Below are 25,427 nucleotides of genomic sequence, written 5' to 3'. Positions count from 1 at the left end.
AATTATATAATACAAAAAGTGATTTAATAATATAATAACATATCCTCTCTCTTTGTTTACTCTCACAAACGCACACGCGCACGCACGCACGCACGCACACACACACACACACACACACACACACACACACACACACACACACACACACACACACACACACTCATATTTCGTTAAATAGACAAAGGGAAATGTTACATAACCTGCTAAGTGGGTGTAAACGTGTCAGCAGCCTACATAGTTAGTAGTTGGTTATTCCCGGTAGGCCTTTTGTTACCGTTAATTCCCACTGATTAGGGCGCCAATCAGGAGCCAGCCGGACCTACCGCCCGCTGGGGGCTCGAACACAGCTAACTTCAGATCACCAACTGGAAGATAATAACTCCAACGTGAATGGACGTCGTGGACGGACTGTGAATGGCTTGGTTTGGTTTTGAGTCACTCCTGAGTGTGAGATGCTTGCCACGTCAGGCTCCTTCTCCATGACGACCGGGTGAGATTCATCCCCATGGTAACCCCGGCCTCTCTGAAGTTAGGGACCGTTCACGGTGGAACCAGAGCGGACCGGAATACAGGACCGGGGACCAGAGCTGTGTTCGGTCGGTGAAGGACCAGAGAGGAGGAGGTAGGTTGACCTGGGGCTGCAGGTCCGAGCGACGTCATCGCAGCCTAGCGTCGAGCAATACCGTGCAAGGTGCACGTTTTGACCAACTTTTTAATCAACTTTAAACTTTGACCCAGATATGCATTTTGAATGATGAAAACGTCCCCGAGATACCTTAAGGCAGAAATCGCCTAATGTCAAAGGAAATAACCAATATTCAATGACGGAATCGTTTACGGTTGGTTAAAGAAGAGGAATCATATAGACAAACTAAACTAAAGTCCACTTTATTGGTGACAACATTCCCAGGACGTCGCCATGTTCGCCCTGTCGGAGCTAACGTGCCTTCACGAGCCCTCCAGCGGCTCCAAGCTGCTCAAGCCGTGGTGGGAGGTCTTCATGGACTGCCTGGTGGTCCTCATGCTCATGCTGTCCGTCCTGGCCGGCACCGTGCTCCTCTCCCGGGACAAGGTGGTGTGTCTCCCCGTGGTGGACGCTGCTGCCGCCGCCTCCTCCACCGACACCCGCAGTAACCACAGCTCGCCAGCAGGTGGCGCTGTGTCCGTTGAAATCAACCCGAGCGGAGAGCCTTCAGCCCGGCCGGCAAAGCGCAAACCTCTGGTCTATCAGCAGTATGTCTTCATAAGTCAGGTAGGTCACTCACAAATGTTTGTGTGTGTGTGTGTGTGTGTGTGTGTGTGTGTGTGTGTGTGTGTGTGTGTGTGTGTGTGTGTGTGTGTGTGTGTGTGTGTGTGTGTGTGTGTGTGTGTGTTTACCATCCTATATGATCATGTGTGTGCAGGTGTGTACATTCTGCCGTCCTTGTCTTCCAGGTGTGTTACCACCAGGCGTTGCCGTGGTACTCCCGCTTCTCCCCCTACATGGCCCTCCTGCAGACGCTGCTCCTATTGGCCAGCGGCTCCTTCTGGCTCCACCTCCCGCTCACCTCCGCCCGCGTCGAGCACTTCCTGGCAGTGCTCGCCAAGTGTGTGGAGTCGCCGTGGACAACGCGCTCCCTCTCGCACGCCGCGTTGCACGAGACCACGCCCATCTCGCAGGAGGGGGCGGGTCCTAGGGACCACAAGGCCCCGCCCCCGGGCACACCCACCCCTCCCCACGGCCGCCACCGCTACAGCGTGGACTCAGGCACCGACAGTCCCTCGCTGGGGAGGGCGACGGCTCCTCCTTTAGGCCCCGCCCCTCCATCTGTGGCCCCGCCCCTCGGCCCCAGGGGCGTGGCCACGGCGGCGGTGGCGGGTGAGCGGGCGGGGCAGGGCGGGGTCAGCCTGGACCGCAGCGACAGCGAGCAGGCCCGGGCGCTCTTCGAGAGGGTCCGCAAGTTCCGGGCCCACTGTGAGAGCTCTGACGTCATCTACAAGGTACTGGGAGGAGCTCTGGAGCGGCAAGCAACCAATAGGAATGCTCGCCTTTGATTGTCCTCAGCCTCTTCTGGAAGGCATGTAGAAGCCTCTTCTCAATGAATCAATGTGCACGGATCCTTTCCCGCCACAGAGGGCAGGGTAGTGCAGCTAAGAGGTGCAGGGTGGGGGTGGGTGAGTGTGTGTGGGTTTGGGTGTGTGTGTGTGTGTGTGTTTGGGTGTTTGTTTGTTTGTGTGTGTGTGTGTGGGTGGGTGGGTGGGTGGGTGTGGGTGGGTGTTTGTGTGTGGGCTCTCAGCTAAGATGTACTGAGTTTGATTCCCCAATGTCCACAGTCTACCAGGCGTCCTTGAGCAAGACTCCCTAACCTCTCCCTGCTCCCTAATGACATGTACCCAACATCCACTGTAAGTCGCTGTGGATGAAAGTGAGTCATAATTAACAAACAGTAAAACAGTAAAGATCCACCCACACCGACGGCTCTCCCAGCATGCCCCTCTCTGTGTCCTCAGTGTCTCCCAGCATGCCCCTCTCTTGCCGCTTTTCCACAGACAGTACCAACTCGACTTGCCACGACTTAACTCGGCACGACTCGGTTTGGTTCCAGGCACGTCGCGTTTCCATCTAAAAAAGTACCTCTTCAACGTGGGCGGGTCGTAGAAAAGAACCTCTTCAACGTTGGCGGGTCGTCACATAGCACATGTGCGCGAAACTGCAGTGACGTAGTTATCCATGCGACACATAAAAACACAGGGCTGGCTAGGCTAAACAAAACAACAATGGAGGACTTGGAGGTGTAGGTGTACTTGCTGTTCAGACTGTGGATTGTGGTGACAGACAAAGCTGGAGAGGAGAATTTCCAAAATTCAATCGTTATTGTGGACTGAACGCAGATGCTAGTGGTATTTAAAGATGCCGGCCGGGTGTCGGGTTTCACATTCGGACGTCTCGCTCATTATGACTCATCCAGTGGCATCACTCTCTGGCCAATCAGTGGCCAGAAGCCTGTTTACGTCACACAAAAGTACCTACTCTGCTTGCTTGGAACCTCGACGGAGGTGCCAGGTACCAGGTACTTTTTTTGCCAATGGAAACGCAAAAACAAGGCGGGCCAAGTCGAGGTGAGTCGAGGCGAGTCGAGCTGGTACTGTCGGTGGAAAAGCGGCATCTGTGTCCTCAGGTGTCTCCCAGCATGCCCCTCTCTGTCCTCAGGTGTCTCCCAGCATGCCCCTTTCTGTGTCTTCAGGTTTATGTGTCCCAGACGCTCTTCAAGCTGCTGGCGTCGGGGCTGATCGTGGGGCTCAGCGCCCCCCTGCTGAGCTCCATGGCCTTCAGCCACGTGTGTCACCCGGGGGAGGAGGGCGACCTGGTGGGCTACAGCACCTTCCAGTGCGCCCACACCCTGGCGTCGCTGCTCCACAAGCTGCTGCTGGCCTACCTGCTGCTGCTGGCCTCCTACGGCCTGCTCAACCTCTACGCCCTGGGCTGGATTGCACACAGGTCGGCCTGAAACCTCCACCACCTCCTCCTCCTCCTCCTCCTCCTCCTCCTCCTCATCTTCCTCCTCCTCCTCCTCCTCTTCATCTTCCTCCTCCTCCACCTCCTCCTGATCTTCCTCCTCCTCCTCCTTTTCATCTTCCTCCTCCACCACCTCCTCCTGATCTTCCTCCTCCTCCTCCTCCCCCTCCTCCTCCTCCTCCTCCTCCACAGTAGTAGTATTACTACTATTTTTGATAATAGTGATCTAGTAGTAGTATTAGTTTCCATTCTTCAGACCGATGACCCCTGACCCCCCCCCCCCCCCCCCCTGGTCATTGGCATGTGGTTAGTGACAGTAAATGCTCTCTATGATAGTATATGCATTATTACAGTATATATATATATATATATATATATATATATATATATATATATATATATATATATATATACAGCAATGTTAACGTTAGTTCATATAGTTTACCATTTGGGAACAGTTCTGCACTTAAAAACTGTCCTTAGTATTGTGTAGCGTCTTATCCTAGCTATCTTTGTTGTATACAGGGAAAGGGTTAACCTAGTTATTGTTGGAGCTTGGCACTTGGTTCTATGAACATCCTTAATGTACCGACAGCCATTTATTGTTTCTTCTGACAAATGTACTTATTGTTACAAGTCTAAGTCTATAATTATAAGTCGCTGTGGATAAAAGCATCTAAATGCCCTGAATGTAAGTTCAGTGAGTTTGATGGTCATGGTCACCTGGTTTAGTCCTGGTAGTTTCATGGTTGTGGTTGTGGACAAAACTGTCTCCCTTCTCCTGGTCCTGTTCCTAACTCTCAGTCTCCTGGCCAGCTCCCTGAGGCAGTACTCCTTCAGCGTGCCCCGGGACCCCAGCCCGCTGGGGGACGTCCCGGACCTCACCAATGACCTGGCCTTCCTGCTGCATATGGCGGACCAGTACGACCCCCTGTTGGCCCAGCGGCTCTCCGTGTTCCTGTCCCCCGTCAGTGAGACGCGGCTGCTGGAGGAGAACCTGGAGCGGCGCTGGGGGCCCGAGGAGCTGAGGGCCCTGGTGGTGGTGGACCCCGAGGGGGGCCCAGGGCTGACCCTGGGGGCCCTGCCAAGCCTGCCCCCCGCCCTCTACACCCTGGGACACCTGCGGGCGCTGCGCCTGGAGCTGGTCGCCAACGCACGGCTCAGCGCGCAGGTCGTTGCCATGGCCTCACTCAGGTCCGTCGCACTCTGTGGGTGGGGGGTGGGGTTTTAGAGCGGGTGTGTGGGTGGGGGAGGGTTGGTTTCTGTGGGGGTTTGGGTATGAGCGGGTGGGTGTGGGTGTGTGGCCGTTGGTGGTGGGTGTGGGTGTGTGTAAGTGTGTGTGGGTGTCTCCGGCTGTCTGCGATGTGCGAAAGGGCAGTTCCTGATTCTCCGGAGATAGTCCAGAGTTCATGTGTGAAAGGCATATCACACACACACACACACACACACACACACACACACACACACACACACACACACACACACACACACACACACACACACACACACACACACACACACACAAATCAAATCAAAACACACAAAATGTCAATACTCATTCAGATACAGTCATTCTGGTGTGTGTCCCTCTGGTGTGTGTTCCTCTGGATTGTGTTCCTCCCATGTGTGTTCCTCCCATGTGTGTCCCTCTGGTGTATGTCCCTCTGGTGTGTGTCTGGTGGTCCTCAGGGAGCTCCATCTGGACCACTGCCCCCTGGCGGTGGAGCCCGGGGCGCTGGTCTTCCTGCAGGAGCACCTGGAGGTCCTGCAGCTGTCCTTCACCGCGGCCTCGGAGCTCCCGGGCTGGGTCTACAGCCTCCGCAGCCTCCACCAGCTGCACCTCTCCGGGCCGCTGGGCTGCGAGGGGCCGGGGGGCCGCGGCTGGGCCCTTGGGAGCCTGCGACAGCTGCGCCGCCTGCGGGTGCTGGTGCTGCACGGCGCGCTGCAGAGGATCCCCGCGGAGCTGGCCGAGGTGGCGGGCGCCCTGGCCCGCCTGGAGCTCCACAACGGGGGGGTCCGCCTTCTGCCCTCCGGCGGGCTTAAGCGCCTGGCCGGCCTGGCCGAGCTGCGGCTCAGGGAATGCCGTCTGGACCGGCTGCCGGGCGGCCTGGCCACTCTGCCCCGCCTGCGGGCCCTGGACCTGGGCCACAACGACCTGCGGAGCCTGGAGGAGCTGCCGGGGCTGGGCGCACTGCGGGGGCTCACCAGCCTCACGCTGGACCACAACCGCCTGCTGCTGCTGCCGCCCGGCGTGGGGGCGCTGCGGGGGCTGGAGGTCCTGGACCTGGCCTTCAACCAGCTCCAGAGCCTGCCCCCGGCGCTCTTCACCCTGCCCAGCCTGAGGAGGCTCCTCGTGGGGGGGAACCTGCTGCGATCGCTGCCCCCCGCCGTGGAGGAGCTGCGGCGGCTGGCGGAGCTGGACGTCAGCGAGAACCGCCTGGATCTGCTCCCCGCCGAGCTGTTCTGCTGCTCGGAGCTGAGGGTCCTCAGCGTGGCCCACAACGCCCTGGGCGCCCTGCCCCCCGCCGTGGGCCGGCTGGGGCTGCTCTGCCGGCTGGACCTGAGGGGGAACCCCCTGGAGGAGCTGCCCCCGGAGCTGGCCTCCTGTCCCGGGCTGCGGGGCGGCGGCGGGGGGGCCGGGGGGCTGGCGGTGGAGGACCGCCTGCTCCGCTCCCTGCCCTGCTGGGCCAGAGACCTCCTGGTCCAGACCCCCGCCCCCCCCTCGGGCCCCCCGTCCCGACCCGCCTCCGGGACCTTCCCCCCGTCCCGACCCGCCTCTGGGACCTTCCCTCCATCCCGACCCGGCTCTGGGACGTTCCCCCGGTTCTCCACTACCCAGTGGAACTTCCACTCAGCCCTGGAGTCCCGGATATAGAGCCGGGTTCATAGAGACTACATCATAGAGACTACAGCATAGAAACTATATCAGACATAGTGACTACATCATAGAGACGACATCATAGAGAATATATCCGTCTGACATACAGACTGTATCAGAGATATAGAAACTATATAGACTAGCCTATCTTAGACATACAGACTATATCAGATGTAGAGACTATATCATACATAGACTTTATCTTAGAGACTAGCCTATATCGGAGACTATAGGCCACTAATGGTGCTATAGCGTGGGTGTGTTCCAAACACAGCCACCTCTTATAATCAATACACACCCCGGTATATGTCTCATAACTGGCTCTAATTCTGCTGCTCTAATTGTTTGTTTTCCTCGTCATGGAGGAGCGTTGACCCAGCAGGCGGATGTGGGTTCATTCTGGTAGGTCTGCGACGCGGAGTCAATCAGGCTTCAATGGAGGCTTTAGAAGCTCAGAGCGCTGGGAGGGGCTGTTTGTAGAGGTGTGTGTGTGTGTGTCTCTGTTTTTGTGTGCGTGTGTTTGCGTGCGTGCGTGCGTGCGTGTGTTTGTGTGCGTGGAGGGGGGCGGAGTGTTTGTAGAGGCGGTGGAAAACCAACAGGAGCAGCCAGGAAGCGGCCAGCTAACAGAGCTAAGTGCTGCCAGCGCCGGACTTCAGCTTTCATCCGTAAACGATCTCCATTCATCATCACGGGAGTGCTGAGTAAGACTTCACAACACGGCCTTTGAGCGGGGTCCGCTTAACGCCATTAATAACGCGCTGGATTAAATTTTGAGGCGTGTTTTTTTTGTCATGCGGCAGATGTGTTTACCGTCGGGTTCGGTTGGAATAAAAGTTGATTTGACTGATGTGACTTCAGAAAATAATCATGGTAAATAAATGAAGGAAATAATGTTTGTGGATGATAAGAATAAAATAAAAATAAATTCCATTAAGGCTAAACATATTGACTGTGATGTCCCAGAGACAGTACCTTATTGTTGTTTAGTGTAAATACTAAAATCACATCCTTTTTCAACAAAATCATGCATCCTGATGAAAACAAATGTGAACAATGTAGCCTACAAACAATACCATCATATTTTCTATTCCCCACATTTACTATGATTTTTTCTATATTAGAGCAAAACCATTGTATAATATACCAAAATTGATTAATAAAGTAATCTGAATGAGTATTGACATTTTGTGTGTTTTGATTTGTGTGTGTGTGTGTGTGTGTGTGTGTGTGTGTGTGTGTGTGTGTGTGTGTGTGTGTGTGTGTGTGTGTGTGTGTGTGTGTGTGTGTGTGTGTGTGTGTGTGTGTGTGTGTGTGTGTGTGTGTGTGTGTGTGTGTGTGTGTGTGCGCGTTTTGCCGGCTCCATCTCCATTGTCGGAGGCATCCCGCTTCTTTCGTCAAGGCTCCAGCTGTTTGGTGATTGGCATAATGATTCGTCCAACCGCTGCGGCTGTGCGCTCCGTGTCCGTAGATAGGCGTCTGAGAGGACCAATCAAGACCGCGCATTTATAGGGGGTGGTAGTTCCGTGTCGAGGCCTGCCCATGCGGTGTTGAATCTTGCGTGTTCAATACGTATCATCTTTAAGGTAAGACTACCAGACAATTGGACCTAATAAGTACTACGGAGCCTCAGATAACATCGTATGTTTAAAACAAATGAGGGACTTTATGTTTTGGGTTCATAATGGTGTGCTTTTGTAGTTTATTTATAATAATGCGGGTCGTTTCTTGCAAGTAAGTCGCCAAGCTAGCTACCGATGCTAATGATGTAGCCTAGCTAAGGATCCGAGACTGTTATGTATGTTGTTACGTTTTTATTACTGAATATCTGTGTAAAGTAGGGTTTAGTCCGTCGTAGGACTTCATTTAGTCTTTATTTTGAGTTGAAGCCAGTCCTAACAAACGTGTGTGTGTAGTTAGTTCTCCGTGTGTGTTTTGTTGTGCAGCTCAGCGCTAGCTAACGAAGCCGTAATACAACTCTGGGTTTTCTTTTGGTTAATTATCAGCCCATGCCCTGTTCTAGGATGCCTTGTTTGCCTTTTTGATCGAGAGATTAACTCAAACATCGCCCATTTTCTTTCTCCAGTTATCCTAAAAAGCCGATCAGACTGTTCGGTTCTTTCGGATCAACTTCATCCTCTAATAATGGTGAGTTCAGCCTCTTCTTCTCTGGTTAATACTGCTGGTGGTCGTGGGTTCGCAGCCCATCCGTCTGCGCGAATGTTATGAAACGTGTGCAAAGAAACATGTATCTGAAGATTCAACTTGTATTTAAGAAGAGTCAAAACTACAACTGGCAACAACGGGCGTGTTAGATAAAGCGTCGTTTCCTTTTGTATACCAGAATCAAGTTTCAAAGTTAACAAAGGATTCTGGGCTCTCTTGTTCATCATCTGTTTGTTTTCCTCTGACCCCCACAGGACACCATGGCTGAGAACGACAATGAGCTGCTGGACTACGAGGAGGACGAGGAGCCCCAGGGGGTCCCCGAGGCCACCCAGACCCTGAAGAAGGAGGTGAAGGGCTCCTACGTCTCCATCCACAGCTCCGGGTTCCGGGACTTCCTGCTGAAGCCGGAGCTCCTCAGGGCCATCGTGGACTGTGGCTTCGAGCATCCCTCAGAAGGTGAGGCTCGCTCTGGTTGTCGGTGTTGTGCTGTTCCAGTTCAGTAGTAATGTACCCCTGGGGTCACTTGAAGATGTGTGATGTGTTTGATTTACATTGAGGGCATTACAGCAAATGCTTTTATCCAAATCGACTTACAATAAGTACATTTGTCAGAAGAAAGGTAAACAATATATCGCTGTCGGTACAGTAAGGATGTTCATAGAACCGAGTGCAAAGCACTATCAATCGTTAGGTTAACCCATTCCCTGTATACAACAGAGATAGCTAGGGTAAGATGCTACACAACGTTAAGTACTATTTTTAAGTGCAAGGACATACAACATTGTCTCCTGCTGTATCAGTACCGTGTCAATGGACGTGTTTGACTCCCATCAGGACGATTCTGAGTTAAATCCCCCCCACTCCCATCCTTGAGCCGCTCCTCAAGGGCCTGAATCTGAATTCACTGCTTTGAATAAATGAGTACATAATGAAGGCTCCATCGTCCATTTTCTCCATTGTCTTCGAGGCAGTCTACATTGGACCATTACTATTCAATCTTTAAATGGACGCTTTTATCTGAAGCAACTTGCAGCAACTTGCAACTATATATTTATAATATAAAGATATAACATGATTTTAGATAGATGGCAAAGCAATAACAAATATATAGCACTGGTGTGCTATTGCAGCATGTAAACCGTGTAATGATTGGGAGGTTACTGTATGCAATGTCCAATGTCGCTCTGGTACCGGCAGGGTACCAGGGCTGGTAGGCAGAGCTGGTAGGCAGAGCAGCACAACTACATCGTTCTCCTGCATGGCTGTCTCTGGAGTTGACTGCCCATACTAAGCTGGAGTGTTTTCCTGTTCCAGTGCAGCACGAGTGCATCCCCCAGGCCATCCTGGGCATGGACATCCTGTGCCAGGCCAAGTCCGGTATGGGCAAGACAGCCGTGTTTGTGCTCGCAACCCTGCAGCAGATTGAGCCTGTTGATGGACAGGTAGGTGCGGGGACTCTGATTCGCACACTGGGGACGCTATGTACACAAATGACTATATCGCACACTTGGGACTCTTATCATACACGGCTGGGTTTCCCTCAACAATTGGTGTAGGGCAAAGTACTTGCTAGAACAAGGCAAGCAATACTGTAACGACTGTGTTATGTTGATCAAATGAGAAACGATGGCTTTAAAAAGGGGCATTGTCAGGTTACCATGGTTTACACGGCTAGTGCTAGATGAGCTTGTGTTTGCCGTTAATAGCCAATAACGTGCCTAAAAATGCTGGCCACATAATGCTGGAAACCAAATATATACTCTTAAGAGAGAAATTACCACCATTCACCCTGATTTGTGCAAGTCTACCACCCCGTTTAAATATCTAAATTTGGAATTGTGAGACTACCGTGCAACCAGTTAATTTAGTTTGACACGGGACACAGGGAACGCCCGCTGAACCGGTTCTCTCCCCACTGACCCGGTTCTCTCCCCTAGGTCTCTGTTCTGGTCATGTGCCACACGAGGGAGCTGGCCTTCCAGATCAGCAAGGAGTACGAGCGCTTCTCCAAGTACATGCCCACGGTGCGGGCGGCCGTGTTCTTCGGCGGCATGGCCATCAAGAAGGACGAGGAGGTGCTGAAGAAGAACTGCCCGCACATCGTGGTCGGGACCCCCGGCCGCACGCTGGCGCTGATCCGGGGGAAGTCACTGGTCCTGAAGCACATCAAGCACTTCGTCTTGGACGAGTGCGACAAGATGCTGGAGCAGCTCGGTGAGTCTCGACACTGGTTTATGTTCCTCATCCTGAAAGATCTTTTAACTTTCACCAGAATACTTAATACTTTATCTTCAAGGACCAGATCCACTGAGAATTTATAATTTTAAGTGTTTGCAGCAGTGTTCAACATGGCAGTATGGCTTTATATTCATCAGATACCTTTAGTAGGATGGATCTTTTCTATAGAATAGGTTTTCCTGAATGTACAACCTGCCAGACTGGATTTATAGATGATGTGCGTTTTGGTCTTGTAACAGTATGCTCTAAAGCTACGGCTCACTAAGCAGCAGCTGGGTTTGGACTTCTGGCTCAGGGATGTCTTCATGTATTTAATGGACTTTTGTCCAATAAGGTTGTCTGGGCATTTATCCAAAGAGACTTACAATAACTACATTTGTCAGAAGAAAATGAAAGCCTGCCAACGCTGGCTGGATTTGCTCCTTTGGCACGAGTGCAAAATGCACGGTTGCATATCAAAAAAAAAATCCCTGGCTGCATGTTTAATTCAGTCCGGTGTGTAAAAGACAAAATTCGAACATCCCCCCCCCACACACGACAGACATGAGGCACGATGTGCAGGAAATCTTCAGACTCACTCCCCACGAGAAGCAGTGCATGATGTTCAGCGCCACGCTCAGCAAGGAGGTCCGGCCCGTCTGCAGGAAGTTCATGCAAGACGTGAGTAGATGGTCCTTCCTTTTTTAATAATGGAACGAATTAAGTATTGAGTGCAGGTATTTGTCAACTTGATGATAGTAGTATTGTGGAAGCTTAGAATCACGCTACACATGAATTGCTATATATCTATATATCTCTCTATCTCTCTATCTGCTTGATTTGAGTCGACTCATCTTTGCATTAGTTACACAAGTTGATCAAAGAAGGTCAGCACCTTCAATTAAAGCAAAAATAATTTGTTTTAATAGTATACTGGTCAGGGTAACTCAAAATCAACTTCTTGGACTCGTGCATTTTGTGGTTGGTTACTGAATTTTTTTTATTATTTTATTGAGGGAGGCGGGTCTGTTTTTGAAAATGCTGATGAATGATTCTCTATAGACTCGATCCTAAAGCAGAGCTTGCGTAAAGCTCCACTCTCCACTGACTCATTCCTCCTGTGTCCAGCCCATGGAGGTGTTTGTGGACGATGAGACGAAGCTGACCCTCCACGGCCTGCAGCAGTACTACTGCAAGCTGAAGGACAGCGAGAAGAACCGAAAGCTCTTTGACCTGCTGGACGTGCTGGAGTTCAACCAGGTGAGGGCATCCACATGTTGTGTAGGGGTCGGCAACATGTTCTAAAGTCATCCCAAGATGTAAACTTGGGTGTGACAGGACAATGATGAGAATACAAAGTGAGTCACGTCTGTTCACTAGCATTAACTACATTCAAATAAGTCCATGCTGGTTAGAACTTGAAACCCAAGAAGCATCAGGCCAAACATGATTCATGTAATGATCAGAAAAGTGCCCTATGAAAATTCCAGCCCCACCGTTCATGTGACTCAACCCTGCCATGTCCCCGTTCGGCCTGCAGGTGGTGATCTTCGTCAAGTCGGTGCAGCGCTGCGTGGCTCTGTCCCAGCTCCTGGTGGAGCAGAACTTCCCCGCTATCGCCATCCACCGAGGCATGGCCCAGGAGGAGAGGTCAGTCTGCAGGCCGGGCCGTGTGTGATGCATGAGGCCGTCTACTCAGTTCTTTTGGCTCTGCGGGGAACTTCTTTGTCTGCCTCACAGGAGGAGCATTGAGGGCAGAGGAGAACAAAATGGTTCTGGCATCTGTCTGATGGAACATAACTCTTATTAATATTAGTTATCTAATAAATAGGAGGGGCTTTACAGTAGTTGTCCACAACATTAAGGTTAGGTTTAGTATGTAATGATGTTGGTGTTTGCCTCTAGGTTTCCTATACATTCATACCTAGTTCATTTTGTGGCCATGTGGATTCTCAGCTCAACAGACGGACGCAGTGTTCCTTCAGAGCCTTGTGTACCGACCGCCTTGAGTCTCGGTCATGAACTGCTCTCCTGCTGGCTCCTGTGAGGAGGGCTCCAGCCCCCAGCAGCTGTGGTTAATCTCTCCTCTCTCCCCCAGGCTCTCCCGCTACCAGCAGTTCAAGGACTTCCAGAGGAGAATCCTGGTGGCCACCAACCTGTTCGGCCGAGGCATGGACATCGAGAGGGTCAACATTGTGTTCAACTACGACATGCCTGAGGACTCTGACACCTACCTGCACAGGGTGAGGGGCGGGACTGGGATGCGCAGTCTGGTGGTCAGCCAATGGTGTCCGGTCATCGGCTCTCAAAGCTAGTATTTTGTCATATTATACAGCTTTAATCAGTAGGGCTGCTGCGTAGTTATTTAGTTTTTACTGATCAAAAGCACATTTCGATGAGGCAAAATTTACTTTTGACTCGTTAAGTATATCGTTAATGATATTAATTCTTACAATTCCATGCTGACATATCAATTATTCAATTTTCACTAGTTTGATTTTAATTCTACATATCTAGAATTCCATTTATATTTGTAATGCAAGAACAAAGGTTGAGATCTGCAATCATTGAAGAATTGCGACTAGACAAAATTACAGGAAGGATATGATGGATTTATAACGTGTCAAAATTGAATTATAGATGTCTGTAATGAGGTTTGAAAAGCTGTTAAATTAGATATCTACAATGAACCTTTCCATGAAGACATTTATTGTAGATGACTTTAATTAGCATAACTTGTTGCTTTTGGATAAAAGGGTCAGTTAAAGGACTACGGTACATTCGACCACGTGGCGGTCTAACCTGGCTCCTCTCCCAGGTGGCCCGTGCTGGACGCTTCGGGACCAAGGGCCTCGCCGTCACATTCGTGTCGGACGAGACGGACGCCAAGACCCTGAACGACGTGCAGGACCGCTTTGAGGTCAACGTGGCGGAGCTCCCTGACGAGATCGACATCTCCACCTACAGTAAGATACTGTAGATACCTTCACACTGTAGAGCCTTCAGGTGGACATCTCCACCTACAGTAAGATACTGTAGATACCTTCTCACTGTAGGGCCTTCAGGTGGACATCTCCACCTACAGTAAGATACTGTAGATACCTTCTCACTGTAGGGCCTTCAGGTGGACATCTCCACCTACAGTAAGATACTGTAGATACCTTCTCACTGTAGGGCCTTCAGGTGGACATCTCCACCTACAGTAAGATACTGTAGATACCTTCTCACTGTAGGGCCTTCAGGTGGACATCTCCACCTACAGTAAGATACTGTAGATACCTTCTCACTGTAGGGCCTTCAGGTGGACATCTCCACCTACAGTAAGATACTGTAGATACCTTCTCACTGTAGAGCACATTGAGGTGGACATCTCCACCTACAGTAAGATACTGTAGATGCCTTCTCACTCCTAGTGCAGAACATTTAATTGGACTGGAATGTGCTTTAATTTCTGCATTTTTGCATGTTCTGCATGTTTGCTATTCTGGAACTTTCTTATGTGTCAAATAGGCTTGGGCAGTGTTTAAAAATGGTACACTGGTATTTAAAAATCCTGTGTGTGTATATAGATATAGATATATAGATTAAAAACACAGACACTCATCAATTAAAGTGATCTCTGAAATCGTATTAATAAAGTTATGTGTTTGGACCATGGATGTATAATTAAATATTCTGACAGTCTTCGTGGTGGCATTGTTGATACTAAATCAGGGTAGTTCAACGATCAGCGGCTCACCAGGGTAGGAGACGTGTGCCTATTTGACATGAGGCATCAGACTAGACATGACACGTCGGGAGGAATGAAATACCACACACGCCGGGGGTCAAAGGTCAATCCTCTCGATCGACCACTGAGTGCATTAAAAGCATCGCTGGCGGTTTGCCCAAGCCAGGGTACTTCTGCAAACATGTTGGCATGGGTGTAACATGGATTAAACCAGGATTACATTTGATCAACTGTAACTTGTAGAATCCTGTTTGACCGGTTCTGTATGCCCCGACCCCGTCAGAATGCCCAGCTGTCGGAGGGGCCGGGTGCAGTGGACTTCACAGGCGTTCTCTAACTCGCGTCTTTCTGTCTCTCCTCAGTCGAGCAGTCCAGATAAGTGCTCCATCGTCGGAGGCGTGTCTTCAATGTGGATCTCATTTGGTGTTTGGAGACTGAGAAAATCAGCATCTTTTGTTTTAATGTTCTGCTCAAAGACTCACTGTTCTGCTTCAACATGTTTTATGAGGGAAGGGGGTTGCCTATTTTATTTTTAATATTTGATTTTTGGTTAATGAAATTAAAGCTTTTTATAAACATTTTCTGTCAAATCTCATCTTTATATCACTGTTTTTGTAGAAGTAGGAAGAATATTGAAGCATGTTCAGACGAACCCCTTCCTCCTCCGAGTTGGATTAATGGTCGCTGCTGATTGGAAAGTGGGGCCCTGAGGGGCCACTTTTAAAGGACTTGTTTAATGTAGAAGTAAATTTGACTGGTTCTGTTTGCTGTTGAGACTCTAATCTAGTTTTTTGTTTAAAGGAATAATTTGTAATTAAAATGATGTGGACCTTGGAAGTGTTTGTTCTAATGAAACTGCTCAGCTGAGGTAGGTATAGCCTATCTGCTATTCTAATTAGTGTTTGCTTCAATGTCAATTTGAAGACGTGATATGACTTGAATTGCTGTAAAGGAACAACCAGACTGACCCTTGAGGGTAATATCAAACTCGAAACTTTCTCAAATGAATGCAACATGGCAGATTGAAAACCAATATTTATTCCAGTCAGGGTATCTTGATATTTAAGTGTAACCTTCATTTGGTGCTGAACAATACTAGCTAGAAGCAGTGTTGCCTTTCCATTGTAAGAAACTTGCATCATGAAGTAATTCTAATGTCATTTCCAGCCTCTTCTAGGCTAACGGCTGTAACTTGTTTTGGTTGACAGTGATTTCAATACAACCTATATGGACTTATTCTTGCTCAGTGCTAGCTATACATGCATGGTTGTTGTAGAAGATTGGCACATGTGCTATACAGCAAAAAGACAAATGCATCTGTACATAGCTGCTCTATGGAGACTTATCACACATTATCCTGAAACACAGCATCTAGAGGGGATGGAGCTAAACACCTTGATATTATGTCTCATGACTATCAAACAGTACTGACAGGCCTAGTGTAGAAAATGATAATGTGTATACTTTCATATAGAAATGCATTGACATATTTTTGGCAGAAAGGAAAAACGCATTTCTAGCAGAAACAATGGCATTTCAACATAAATCACTTGTAGAACACTGCAAAGTAGACTATCGACACTAGAACTTGTAAGAGATGAGACCAGTAGGTCACCTTTAAACTTCTAAGGTGCATGGCTTTAATCCGACCTAAGGGACCTTAAATGGGCCTTAAGTTATGATCTGACATAATGTACAGAACAGAATGTACAACTGTATTCATAAAGGGAATGATAAACACCCTAAGGGCCCATTAGGGCCTGGGGTAGACAGCCAGGCTTTGGTGTCGTTAAGTCCTCTAGTCCCCTTAGACGTGTTCAGATCTACTGGGAATAAACCAGTAAACACGAAGGGAGGTCAGTTTCACGGCTCTATCTTGAATCATTGGCTGCTCGATTACAGACCAGATTGCAAAACCAAAATTATTCCGCCGCCCAAAATTACAAATTATACGTTTCCCTCAGAGCACACACAGATGTCGGGTTTTTATTTCTGTAACAAACAAGGCATTTTTCCACTTTAGGGTCGGGATTATAATTTGCTCAGAGCGGGTTCCAGTTCTCCAGCCAAACCCACAGCCTCTGTTTGTTTCATGACGAATGTCAGACTTTATTTTAGACAACTGATGGATCCCGACAACGCAGCTCTGGGGAATCAAACCATTGTGTCTCTGCCAGCTTTACCAAAATGTCCGATATCAACAAAATAGGTCTAAATGTCTTCCTTTATGAAACCTAGAAAGTCTGCAGGGTAGCTTAGCTCTTTGGCAGAATTGTTCCAATTTAGGGATTTTTGGGCAAATTATATTGTTAACGGATGTTTTGATGAGAGAAAGCTCATCAAATGAAATAATTAATTTAACTTTTCATTCGTTTCAATGGTTATTTTCGGCAGCAATTTGACCGTTAAAGAGGAAGTCTTTCAGCGACATGTCTTGGCGCCCCTTCTCTGGTGGCGGCCATTTTGTTAGCATGTCCGTCGTGTTAGCAGGCCAGTCTCGCTACCGATGTCTTCCTCAATAATAAATACCAGGAAATAAATAGAGATACAAGCATCCCTCCGGACAGAACACCATCGCCATCACGTCCCGGTTCTGTCGAGTCCACGCCGAGAGTCTGTAATGTCGTTTTCTCTCATGCCTGATCTTCCCTGAATCCAATCAAACCAGCTTTTAATTTGCATGTCCGACCCGGTCCTCAAGAAAATACAACATCTAAAACACGTTCAACTTTGTACGGTACATTTATAAAGTATCTAAAGTAGGTAACGTCTTTACGCTATCTTCATCTTAAGAATATGTCCAAGGGAAAGACACAAAAGGAGTTTCTCTGGATGGATCCACGTTGTGTTTGGTTCTAAACACCCTGGTTGCACCATCACAACCAACAGTCATCACAGAAGCAGATCTCCTCCGTCCAGCTCAGCACCCCTCCACCCCAACAGGTCTCTGTCTGTCTGCACCTAGCTTGCTCCTACTCAGACACACTAGGGGTGAAACAGCTATTCTCATGGTTCTTCAGGGGTCCGTCTTGGGGGGGGGGGGGGGGGCGGGCGGGGGGGGTGGTGCATGGAGGGAATGTGGGGAGGGCGGGCGAGCGTGGAGGAACTTGCGACTGCGACTAATCGAGGAACTTGTGCGTGTCTCCGTACAGCCACCGCTGGGGTGTCATGGCCGCCTCGTTCAGGTGGTTGCACTCGTCGCTGCACTTGCAGGACTGGATGAACATGACGGCGCGGTCGAAGCGCTCGCCGTCAGCGCAGGCGAAGGTGACGGTGGCGGTGCGCGTGCGGCGCGGCGAGCAGCAGCGGCCGTCGCGGCACACGCCGCAGTAGTTGGGCCGGTAGAGACGCGCGGTGCGGCAGCCCGCGTAGGACAGGCGGTGCGGCTCGGGCGCCTTGTGGGTGCGGGAGCACTTCCTGCCCTTCTGTTGGGCGAGAGGGGAGGGGGGGGGGTTGGAGGGATGGAGAGAGTCAGACAAGAAGAGGGAGAAACCAGGGTTCAAGGTTCCTCATCCACTGACTGTAGTTCTGTTATCACACACAAAACACATACACTCTCCACTCACTAACTCATCCTAAAACTTTGTTTGCAAAAGACAGATATTCTGCAGTATAAGGAATACTGAAATTCAGATATTTTCATAAACAGCAGCCCGTGCTCAAGAGAAACTGCAGTTCATAACAGACTGAGAGATGAGAGATTCACGCAGAGGGTGAGAGCTGCAGAGAGAGATGGAGAGAGCTTCACAGAGAGAGAGTGACTGAGAGGTTCAGCGAGGAGCAGCAGCAGCTGTGTGCAAGGCAGTGCGTCAGGTAAGTGCCGGTGAAACCAGCCCTCCACCACGAACAACAATCAGGAGGTCGACGAGGGCCCGCGCTAACACAGCACCGGCAGCGGGGGCTTCAGTTGGGAACAGAGCAGGTGGGCCGGCCGCCATTATCAGCGGGGCCAGGCTGAGTGGTGGCGAAGCGTCGTGCTGAGTACAGCGAGAGTCGCGTGGGCGTGAGAGGGGCTCTTTGAGGGCTGTTTACACGCCACCCATCAGGACCCCCATTAGCAGCTCACTGGTTCAACAGGGACACACCAGAACACAAACTGGTTTCTAATTCGTAGCCCTGAGTTTAGTTGTTTGACTGTTAAATTCAGACACATCATAGCCATCCATGAAGTTCATAGATTAGTTTAGAAATGTTTATTATTCATTTCATATTTGATGTGAAAGCCCCATACTGATCTGGGGGATTAAACCACCGTAACGGTCTACTGGTTTCACTGGCACATCTGTTCCTAATATAAGATGAGTTCATGGTACCTGTTCTGCTGAACAGCTTTTAGCATGAGTTACCTTTCTCCATGAAGAACCGATCATCATTTATCATCACCATTTAACTGATACTCAACAATATCAGGATGAGTCCCAACTGTGTCACAGCCCCGGATAGAATACTGGGCCTGCCTTTGATGACTTGATGGCGTAACTACAAAAATACAACCTAGGATTTTAATGCACAGGCAATATATTTTTGAAGTATATTTCATACTTTGGCCCGGCTATTCTTCACTCAGTGTAAATGAGTGCGGCGGTGGATTGATGCAACCCTGCGGTGGGTTAAACACGGCCCTGGGCGGCCTGAGCACACAGCAACAGACATGAATAGAAAGAGCTGACCGAGACCTGGCCCTGGAGCAAGGCATTTAATAAACGCTGGTGATATTAATATCAATGTTTCTCTATCCCTCTGTAGCTTTATATTTACTCTCTCTCTCTCTCTCTCTCTCTCTCTCTCTCTCTCTCTCTCTCTCTCTCTCTCTCTCTCTCTCTCTCTCATATTGATCAGTAAGACTGATCACTTGTATTGTTTACCTTGACTGGGATGCCATTGATGGGTGATAATGATCAGTATTGATTAGTAAGACTGATCACATGATTACCTTGACGGGCAGGGACATGGAGCTGCAGGGACGCACGTTGCACAGCCTCGTCTCCTTCACCAGTTTACACTTGGCGTTGTCGTTGGTTACCCGGGAGGACACGCCCACTCCACAGCTCCGAGAGCACTGGGACCAGGAAGTGGTCTGGACCACACACTGGTCGCCCGCCTGCCTCCACGCTGGAGAGAGAGAGAGAGAGAGCGACGAGTTAGCGAGAGAGATGGGAGGGGTACGGTAAATGGTCTGCATTTATACAGCGCTTTTCTAACCAGTGGTCGCTCAAAGCACTATACAACACTGCCTAACATTCACCCATTCATACACACATTCACACACCGACGGTGGAGTCAGCCGCACAAGGCGTCAGCCAGCTCGTCGGGAGCAGTCAGGGTGAGGCGTCTCGCTCAGGGACACCTCGACACTCAGCTAGGAGGAGCCCGGGGATCGAACTAGCAACCTTGAGGTTACCAGCCAACCCTCCTGAGCCACATGCCGCCCATACGGAATAATGAAGAGACAACAGCGACAGAAAGATGGAGAGAGAGAGAGAGAGAGAGAGAGAGAGCGAGAGGAGAGGGAGGTGCGACTTGTTAGAAAGCATCCAAAACAGGCAGAAGAAACAGGCCGTGAAATCGGAACCCGAGGTTTCACCTGTGAAACCCTGATTTGACGGCCTGTTTGGCGGGGCGGTCGGCAGGTATAGTCACGCTGCAGCGTTCAGGGGAGCAGGTCGGGCCAGCAGGAGCGAGAGGGAGCGAGGGAGCGCAGCACACTAGCCTCATTCAGCCGCTGAGCCACACTGACGCACAGAGAGGGGATTACGATGGAGGGGAAGCTGGGTGACAAGGGCGTGTGTGTGTGTGTGTGTGTGTGTGTGTGTGTGTGTGTGTGTGTGTGTGTGAGCACTGCTCACATACACACACACACACACACGCTGGTGTATATAAATATATACACAGACACACAAAGGGCAGGCGAACGGCTGCGTCGCACACTGGCCGTGTTTGTGCGTCGGCGGGCTAACAGGTCGACCGCACAAACATGACGCCTCAACTACGCAGAGGAAGCAGACGCCGCCGCGGGCGTCATGACGGCGGCGGGGACCCCCTCGTCCCCCCCCCCTCACCTCCCCTCCCCCTCTATGCCCCGCCCCCCCCAACCCCTCTTACTGGCCAGGTGCTTGAGTCGCCGTGGTTTCTCCCACTTCCTGCCCAGGTCCAGCAACTCGTTGCCCCGCCCCTCCTCCTCCCTTCGCTCCTTCCTGTCCTTGCGGGGCTTGTGGGGGTACGGGTATGGCTTGGGGTAGGGCTTGGTCTTGACATAGGGCTTGTCCGGGTAGGGGTACGGCTTGTAGGGCACGAAGGGGAACAGCGGGGGGTAGGCCGGGGGCGGGGCCAGCCAGCGGTGGGCGGGCGTTGCCGCGGCGATGGAGGTCTCGCTGCAGTCCAGTCGGTGGCAGCACTGTCCCGGGACCTTGACCAGGCGCGGGGCGGGGCAAGAGGGCGTGGCCAGCGGGAGGTGGGAGGGGCAGAGCGGGATGCAGCCCATGGCGCCGTCGATGCAGGTGCACTGGTGCTTGCAGCCCGCCCGGAAGTCCTCGCCGTTCTGGTACATGCGGCCGTCGTACTCACAGGAGCGGCCCTCCGCCTTGGCTGTGATTGGAGCAGAAGAGAGAGGGGCGGGTTTAGTTTAGGTCAGGTGACACATGGGTGAGGCCTGTGGGCCTTCATCACCTACGGTTAGCTTCTATCTCAATGCTAGCCTGGTGTTTATTTTTTATCATGTGATCTGATGATCCAAAAGTAAATGGTCCTCAATTTTATAGCGCATTTATCCAAAGCGCTTTACAATGTTGACTGACATTCACCCATTCATGCACACATTCACACACCGACGGCGGAGTCAACCACGCAGGGCGACAGCCAGCTCGTCAGGACCAATTAGGTTGAGGCGTCTTGTTCAGGGACACCACGACACTCAGCTAGAAGGAGCCGGGGATCGAACCAGCAACCTTGCGGTTACCGGCCAACCCGCTCTACCTCCTGAGCTAATGCCGCCCCAAAAGAACATTCCAAGCGGCCATCTTGGTATTCCTGGACCGAAATTTTTGAATTATGACCATTAAAGCACAGAGAAGACAGTTTTCGTTATTCTAGAAACGTGGTTTAGCCGACCAATAGAAGAACTTTAACAATGGGGCGGTTTGAAGTGTGAACCCTCCTACAGATCCTGAGAAGACCACTGGTTGTTATTTTGGAAACTAGTTTGTGGAGCGTTTGTTTTGTGGAGCTACTCCAATTTTACGACTTTTATTGTTCTCCGAATCATCTGGCTATTTAAAAAGTGATGATACGTAGTCATAAAAGAAACAATAACAACTCTGTGCAGCAACTGAAATGCAGGAGGCCGCAAAAATAAAACATTTGCCAAAAACTGCATGATATAATATTTGTGTTCATAACTTTGAATCGAAAACATTGACTCAGGAAGTCTGGTAGGAACGCGGAGGTATTGGAAAACATTTGGGCTGGAGGGAGAAGAGAAGATGGACTGAGGGGGGAGGGAGGGAGGGTGGGAGGGATGACAGCGCAGGGGGTGGGGGACGGTGGCCATCTTGGCTCTAATGAAGGAGCGCTCTATTCTTAGAGAAGCAGGAATGTGGATTTGTTTACAATGTCCTCCCCCAGCAGACCCCCCCCCCTCCACAGCCCCCCCCAATACCCCCTTTATAACCCCCCCCCCACACACACACACACACACACACACACACACACACACACACACACACGTAAACACCCACATAAAAATACCAATGTATGTGTGTGTGTGTTTGGATAATTTGTATGTGTATGTGTTTCAGTGTGTACGTGTGTGCAGCGTGCGCCTGTGTGGATATGGCTATATATTTCCACATGTGTATATTTTGTATGCGTGTTATTTGTATGCTTGTCTGTGTGTCTGTATATGTGTTTGTAGTTTTGTGTATGTTTGTGTGTCTGTAAATGTGTTAGTAGTTTTGTGTGTGTGTGTGTGTGTGTGTGTGTGTGTGTGTGTGTGTGTGTGTGTGTGTGTGTGTGTGTGTGTGTGTGTGTGTGTGTGGTGTCTCCCCTCCACACTGAGCTCCACTGATGAGGGCCTGGCAAACGATCAGTGACTGGGAATCAGACCTCAGCTTCTATCAAAGGGTCCCCCCCACAACACACACACACACACACACACACACACACACACACACACACACACACTCACACCCTGACACACCTCGCCTCCTTCTCCACCCTCCACCTTGGCTTCAACCCCACCCCCTCCTCCACCCCTACCTCCACCTCCACCCACCTCAAACTGTCAGTCTAGCTTTAACCCCACCTCTTCCTCCTCCACTCAGCCTCACCTCCACCTGCCTCGATCCCAGCCACAATCAACCTACACCCCACCCTCCATTTTGACATGAGGACATCCACTTTTTACTAAAGGTCACTAAATATGAAATATATACAATATGTAATTACATTAAAGTACGCCTTCTCATAAATCATTCCATCCATTGTCAGTCACCTTAGCAGAAGACAAACCTTGAACCGACATCAAACATCTCCTTCAGTCTTGATCTTCTTATCTTAGCCCTGTCCCCCCCCCCCACTCTGTGTGTAGCGACCCCCCCAGTAGCAGCACCCAGAGTAGGGCCCCCCTAACCGGCACAGCCCCCCTAACGAGAAAAGCCCCCCCCCCCCCCCCCTAACGAGCGGTAGAGATGCCCCCCCCCCCCCGGGTACCTACCCCTGCAGATGCCGTGGGGACTGCCCACGTCGTTGCCGTAGTTACAGTCCAGGCCCTTGTGGTGGTCGCAGGGCCGGCCCTCGTGGCAGTCCTGGTTCAGCTGTCCGGCGCACACCTTGCAACAGCCGCAGCCGTCGGCCACCAGGCTGACCCCCAGGGGGCAGGGGGGCGGGCCAACCGGGCACTCACACACCGCGGGGCAGCCGGCGGCCCCCACCTGCAGGGGGGGGGGGGGGGGGGGGAGAGGGAGGCTGGTGGGTAGGGGTAAACGGGGTTCACCTTAACCCCAGTCAAACAAGTCCATCACCGCAACCTTCCACGACTGGGGGCGGCATGTGGCTCAGGAGGTAGGGCGGGTTGGCTGGTAACCGGAAGGTTGCTAGTACGATCCCCAGCTACTCCTGAGCTGAGTGTCGAGGTGTCCCTGACTAACTGCTCCTGACGAGTTGGCTGTCGCCTTGCATGGCTGACTCCGCCGTCGGTGTGCAAATGTGTGTATGAATGGATGTATGTGAGGCAGTATTGTAAAGGGCTTGGAGTGGCCACTGGTTAGAAAAGGCTGTATAAATGCAATTAATTTACCATTAACGACGGAAGGTCCTGGTTTCCAGTGGTCCGATCCGTTGCCATGGTGGCGTTTCATCATGTGATGCGTGTTGTAGTATCATCATGTGATGCGTGTTGTAGTTTCATCATGTGATGCATGTTGTAGTTTGATCATGTGATGACATAGGTAAATGCATAGAAACTGTATCATCTCCATCACGGCGACACAGAGTAAACGCTGTGACAGGTTGGTGTGACCGTGGCTTCAGATGGTTTCAGAGAGGTGATTACCAAACCACAGTCCACCGAACCCTGAGCAGAAAGTACACGCCTCTGGAGTCTGACACCTGATTGGTTGTGGTGATGGGGTGTGTGATTATAACGTCTGTTTTCATGATGAGTTTTTTCTCACGGATCAGTTACCTGGTGGTCACTAAACCAAACCCTTCCTGAAAATATAACTCACCTATCTAATCCCTAATATCTAATCCCTGAATCAACCAGCACTTATCTCATAAAACATCAGCATCTCTCGCCTAATATTTCTATATATATATCTTAAACATCTCTAGACTCATGCTTACTATCTCTGATCTAATACCTAAACTGAGAGCCGACATAAACCTAAAGGGAAACGCTACCTCTGCTTTTTTATTACAGAAGAAAGTCTGTAAGAAAGAATATACTTAATTTTGACATCAACTCCTCTCCCTCTGAAAGGTTTGTCCAGTGACTTCATATTTACAGATCTGACCAATTCTGGATCAAAGTCATCAACAGTCCCAAGGTTTACTTGATTATTTTAGCGGTCAGTGAATTTATTCACTGCAGGCTGTTGAAGCAGCAGTCTCATCAGTCTCTGATATTAGAGAACAGCACGTAGCCTCTGACCTAACACTGAAACATAACCACTTTGTACCTCATAGCCAAACTCACCAAACTTTGGAAAATGTAGAGGTACCTTAATTCAAACATTTTTAATTGATCCCTTATTATAATTATAATCCCTTATATTACAAAAAATGCAAAACTTCTAATGCATCCTGGGTAGTAACGGCATAAATCCGAAAGGTAAAAAAAAAACTCAGGTCAAGTTTGTGATGTTGTGAATGTAGCTTCAAACAATCTTCAGAAAGTCTCCTGCAGGAAGATTACTTGTGTGTAATACTTCTGCTTGTGTGTGTGTGTGTGTGTGTGTGTGTGTGTGTGTGTGTGTGTGTGTGTGTGTGTGTGTGTGTGTGTGTGTGTGTGTGTGCGCGTGCGCGCGTGTGGCCATGGCCATGAGCGCGAGGGCAAGGAAGCTCTTTCATCCCCGCGCGCCTCGCGCATGCCAACCGGAAGGCTGCACGGGCTGACAGATCTCCCATTGGCGCCCCGGACAGAGCGAGGTATTCAGCGAATGTAGACCCATGAAGCGCACACACACATATAGTGTGCGCGTGTGCGTGTGTGTGTGTGTGTGTGTGTGTGTGTGTGTGTGTGTGTGTGTGTGTGTGTGCGCGCGCGCGCACGCGTGCGTGCGTGCGTGTCACACACACGCACAAACACACACACACACGCACGCGCTCTAACCTCAGCCAGATCCACTTCACTTCACCTGAAGGTCCGTTATTACCGAATAACGTGTACGTGTGTCACTACCCACGGCCCGGGTGGATAGTTCCTGCGCCGTGGAAGTTCCCGG

General features: G+C 50.4%; 3 protein-coding genes across 3 annotated transcripts in view; 2 read left to right on the top strand and 1 right to left on the bottom strand.

Moving 5' to 3' along the window:
• Nucleotides 1-919: 919 nt before the first annotated feature.
• Nucleotides 920-6,371, top strand: LOC311394059 (volume-regulated anion channel subunit LRRC8D; the record flags this gene model as incomplete). Its single annotated transcript, XM_084488773.1, has 6 exons — nt 920-1,252; nt 1,435-1,773; nt 1,876-1,980; nt 3,225-3,478; nt 4,313-4,690; nt 5,186-6,371. The coding sequence occupies 6 exons, from the start codon at nt 920-922 to the stop codon at nt 6,369-6,371; spliced, it is 2,595 nt and encodes an 864-aa protein (XP_084344899.1).
• Nucleotides 6,372-7,873: 1,502 nt separating this feature from the next.
• On the top strand, nt 7,874-15,065 carry LOC311414857 (ATP-dependent RNA helicase DDX39A-like). The gene is made up of 11 exons (XM_084488906.1): nt 7,874-7,957; nt 8,458-8,519; nt 8,792-8,996; nt 9,855-9,982; nt 10,478-10,754; nt 11,320-11,438; nt 11,886-12,017; nt 12,298-12,407; nt 12,856-13,000; nt 13,576-13,723; nt 14,850-15,065. The coding sequence occupies exons 2-11, from the start codon at nt 8,517-8,519 to the stop codon at nt 14,864-14,866; spliced, it is 1,284 nt and encodes a 427-aa protein (XP_084345032.1). The 5' UTR covers nt 7,874-7,957; nt 8,458-8,516; the 3' UTR covers nt 14,867-15,065.
• A 983-nt stretch (nt 15,066-16,048) lies between these two features.
• The window catches only part of LOC311385314 (CCN family member 1), a gene marked incomplete at its 5' end in the record, with an annotated part of 9,781 nt that continues 402 nt past the window's right edge, over nt 16,049-25,427 (bottom strand). The window contains 4 exons of the mRNA XM_084488718.1: nt 16,049-17,912; nt 19,421-19,599; nt 20,590-21,072; nt 23,198-23,414. Coding sequence (XP_084344844.1) covers nt 17,607-17,912; nt 19,421-19,599; nt 20,590-21,072; nt 23,198-23,414 — 1,185 coding nt within the window. The 3' untranslated portion in view covers nt 16,049-17,606. The remainder of the gene's footprint in view (nt 17,913-19,420; nt 19,600-20,589; nt 21,073-23,197; nt 23,415-25,427) is intronic.

The sequence above is a fragment of the Micromesistius poutassou genome, assembly GCF_964030765.1.
Source record: "Micromesistius poutassou genome assembly, chromosome: 1".
NCBI classification, from domain to species: Eukaryota; Metazoa; Chordata; class Actinopteri; order Gadiformes; family Gadidae; genus Micromesistius; species Micromesistius poutassou.
This window is presented reverse-complemented; position numbering and strand designations above follow the sequence as displayed.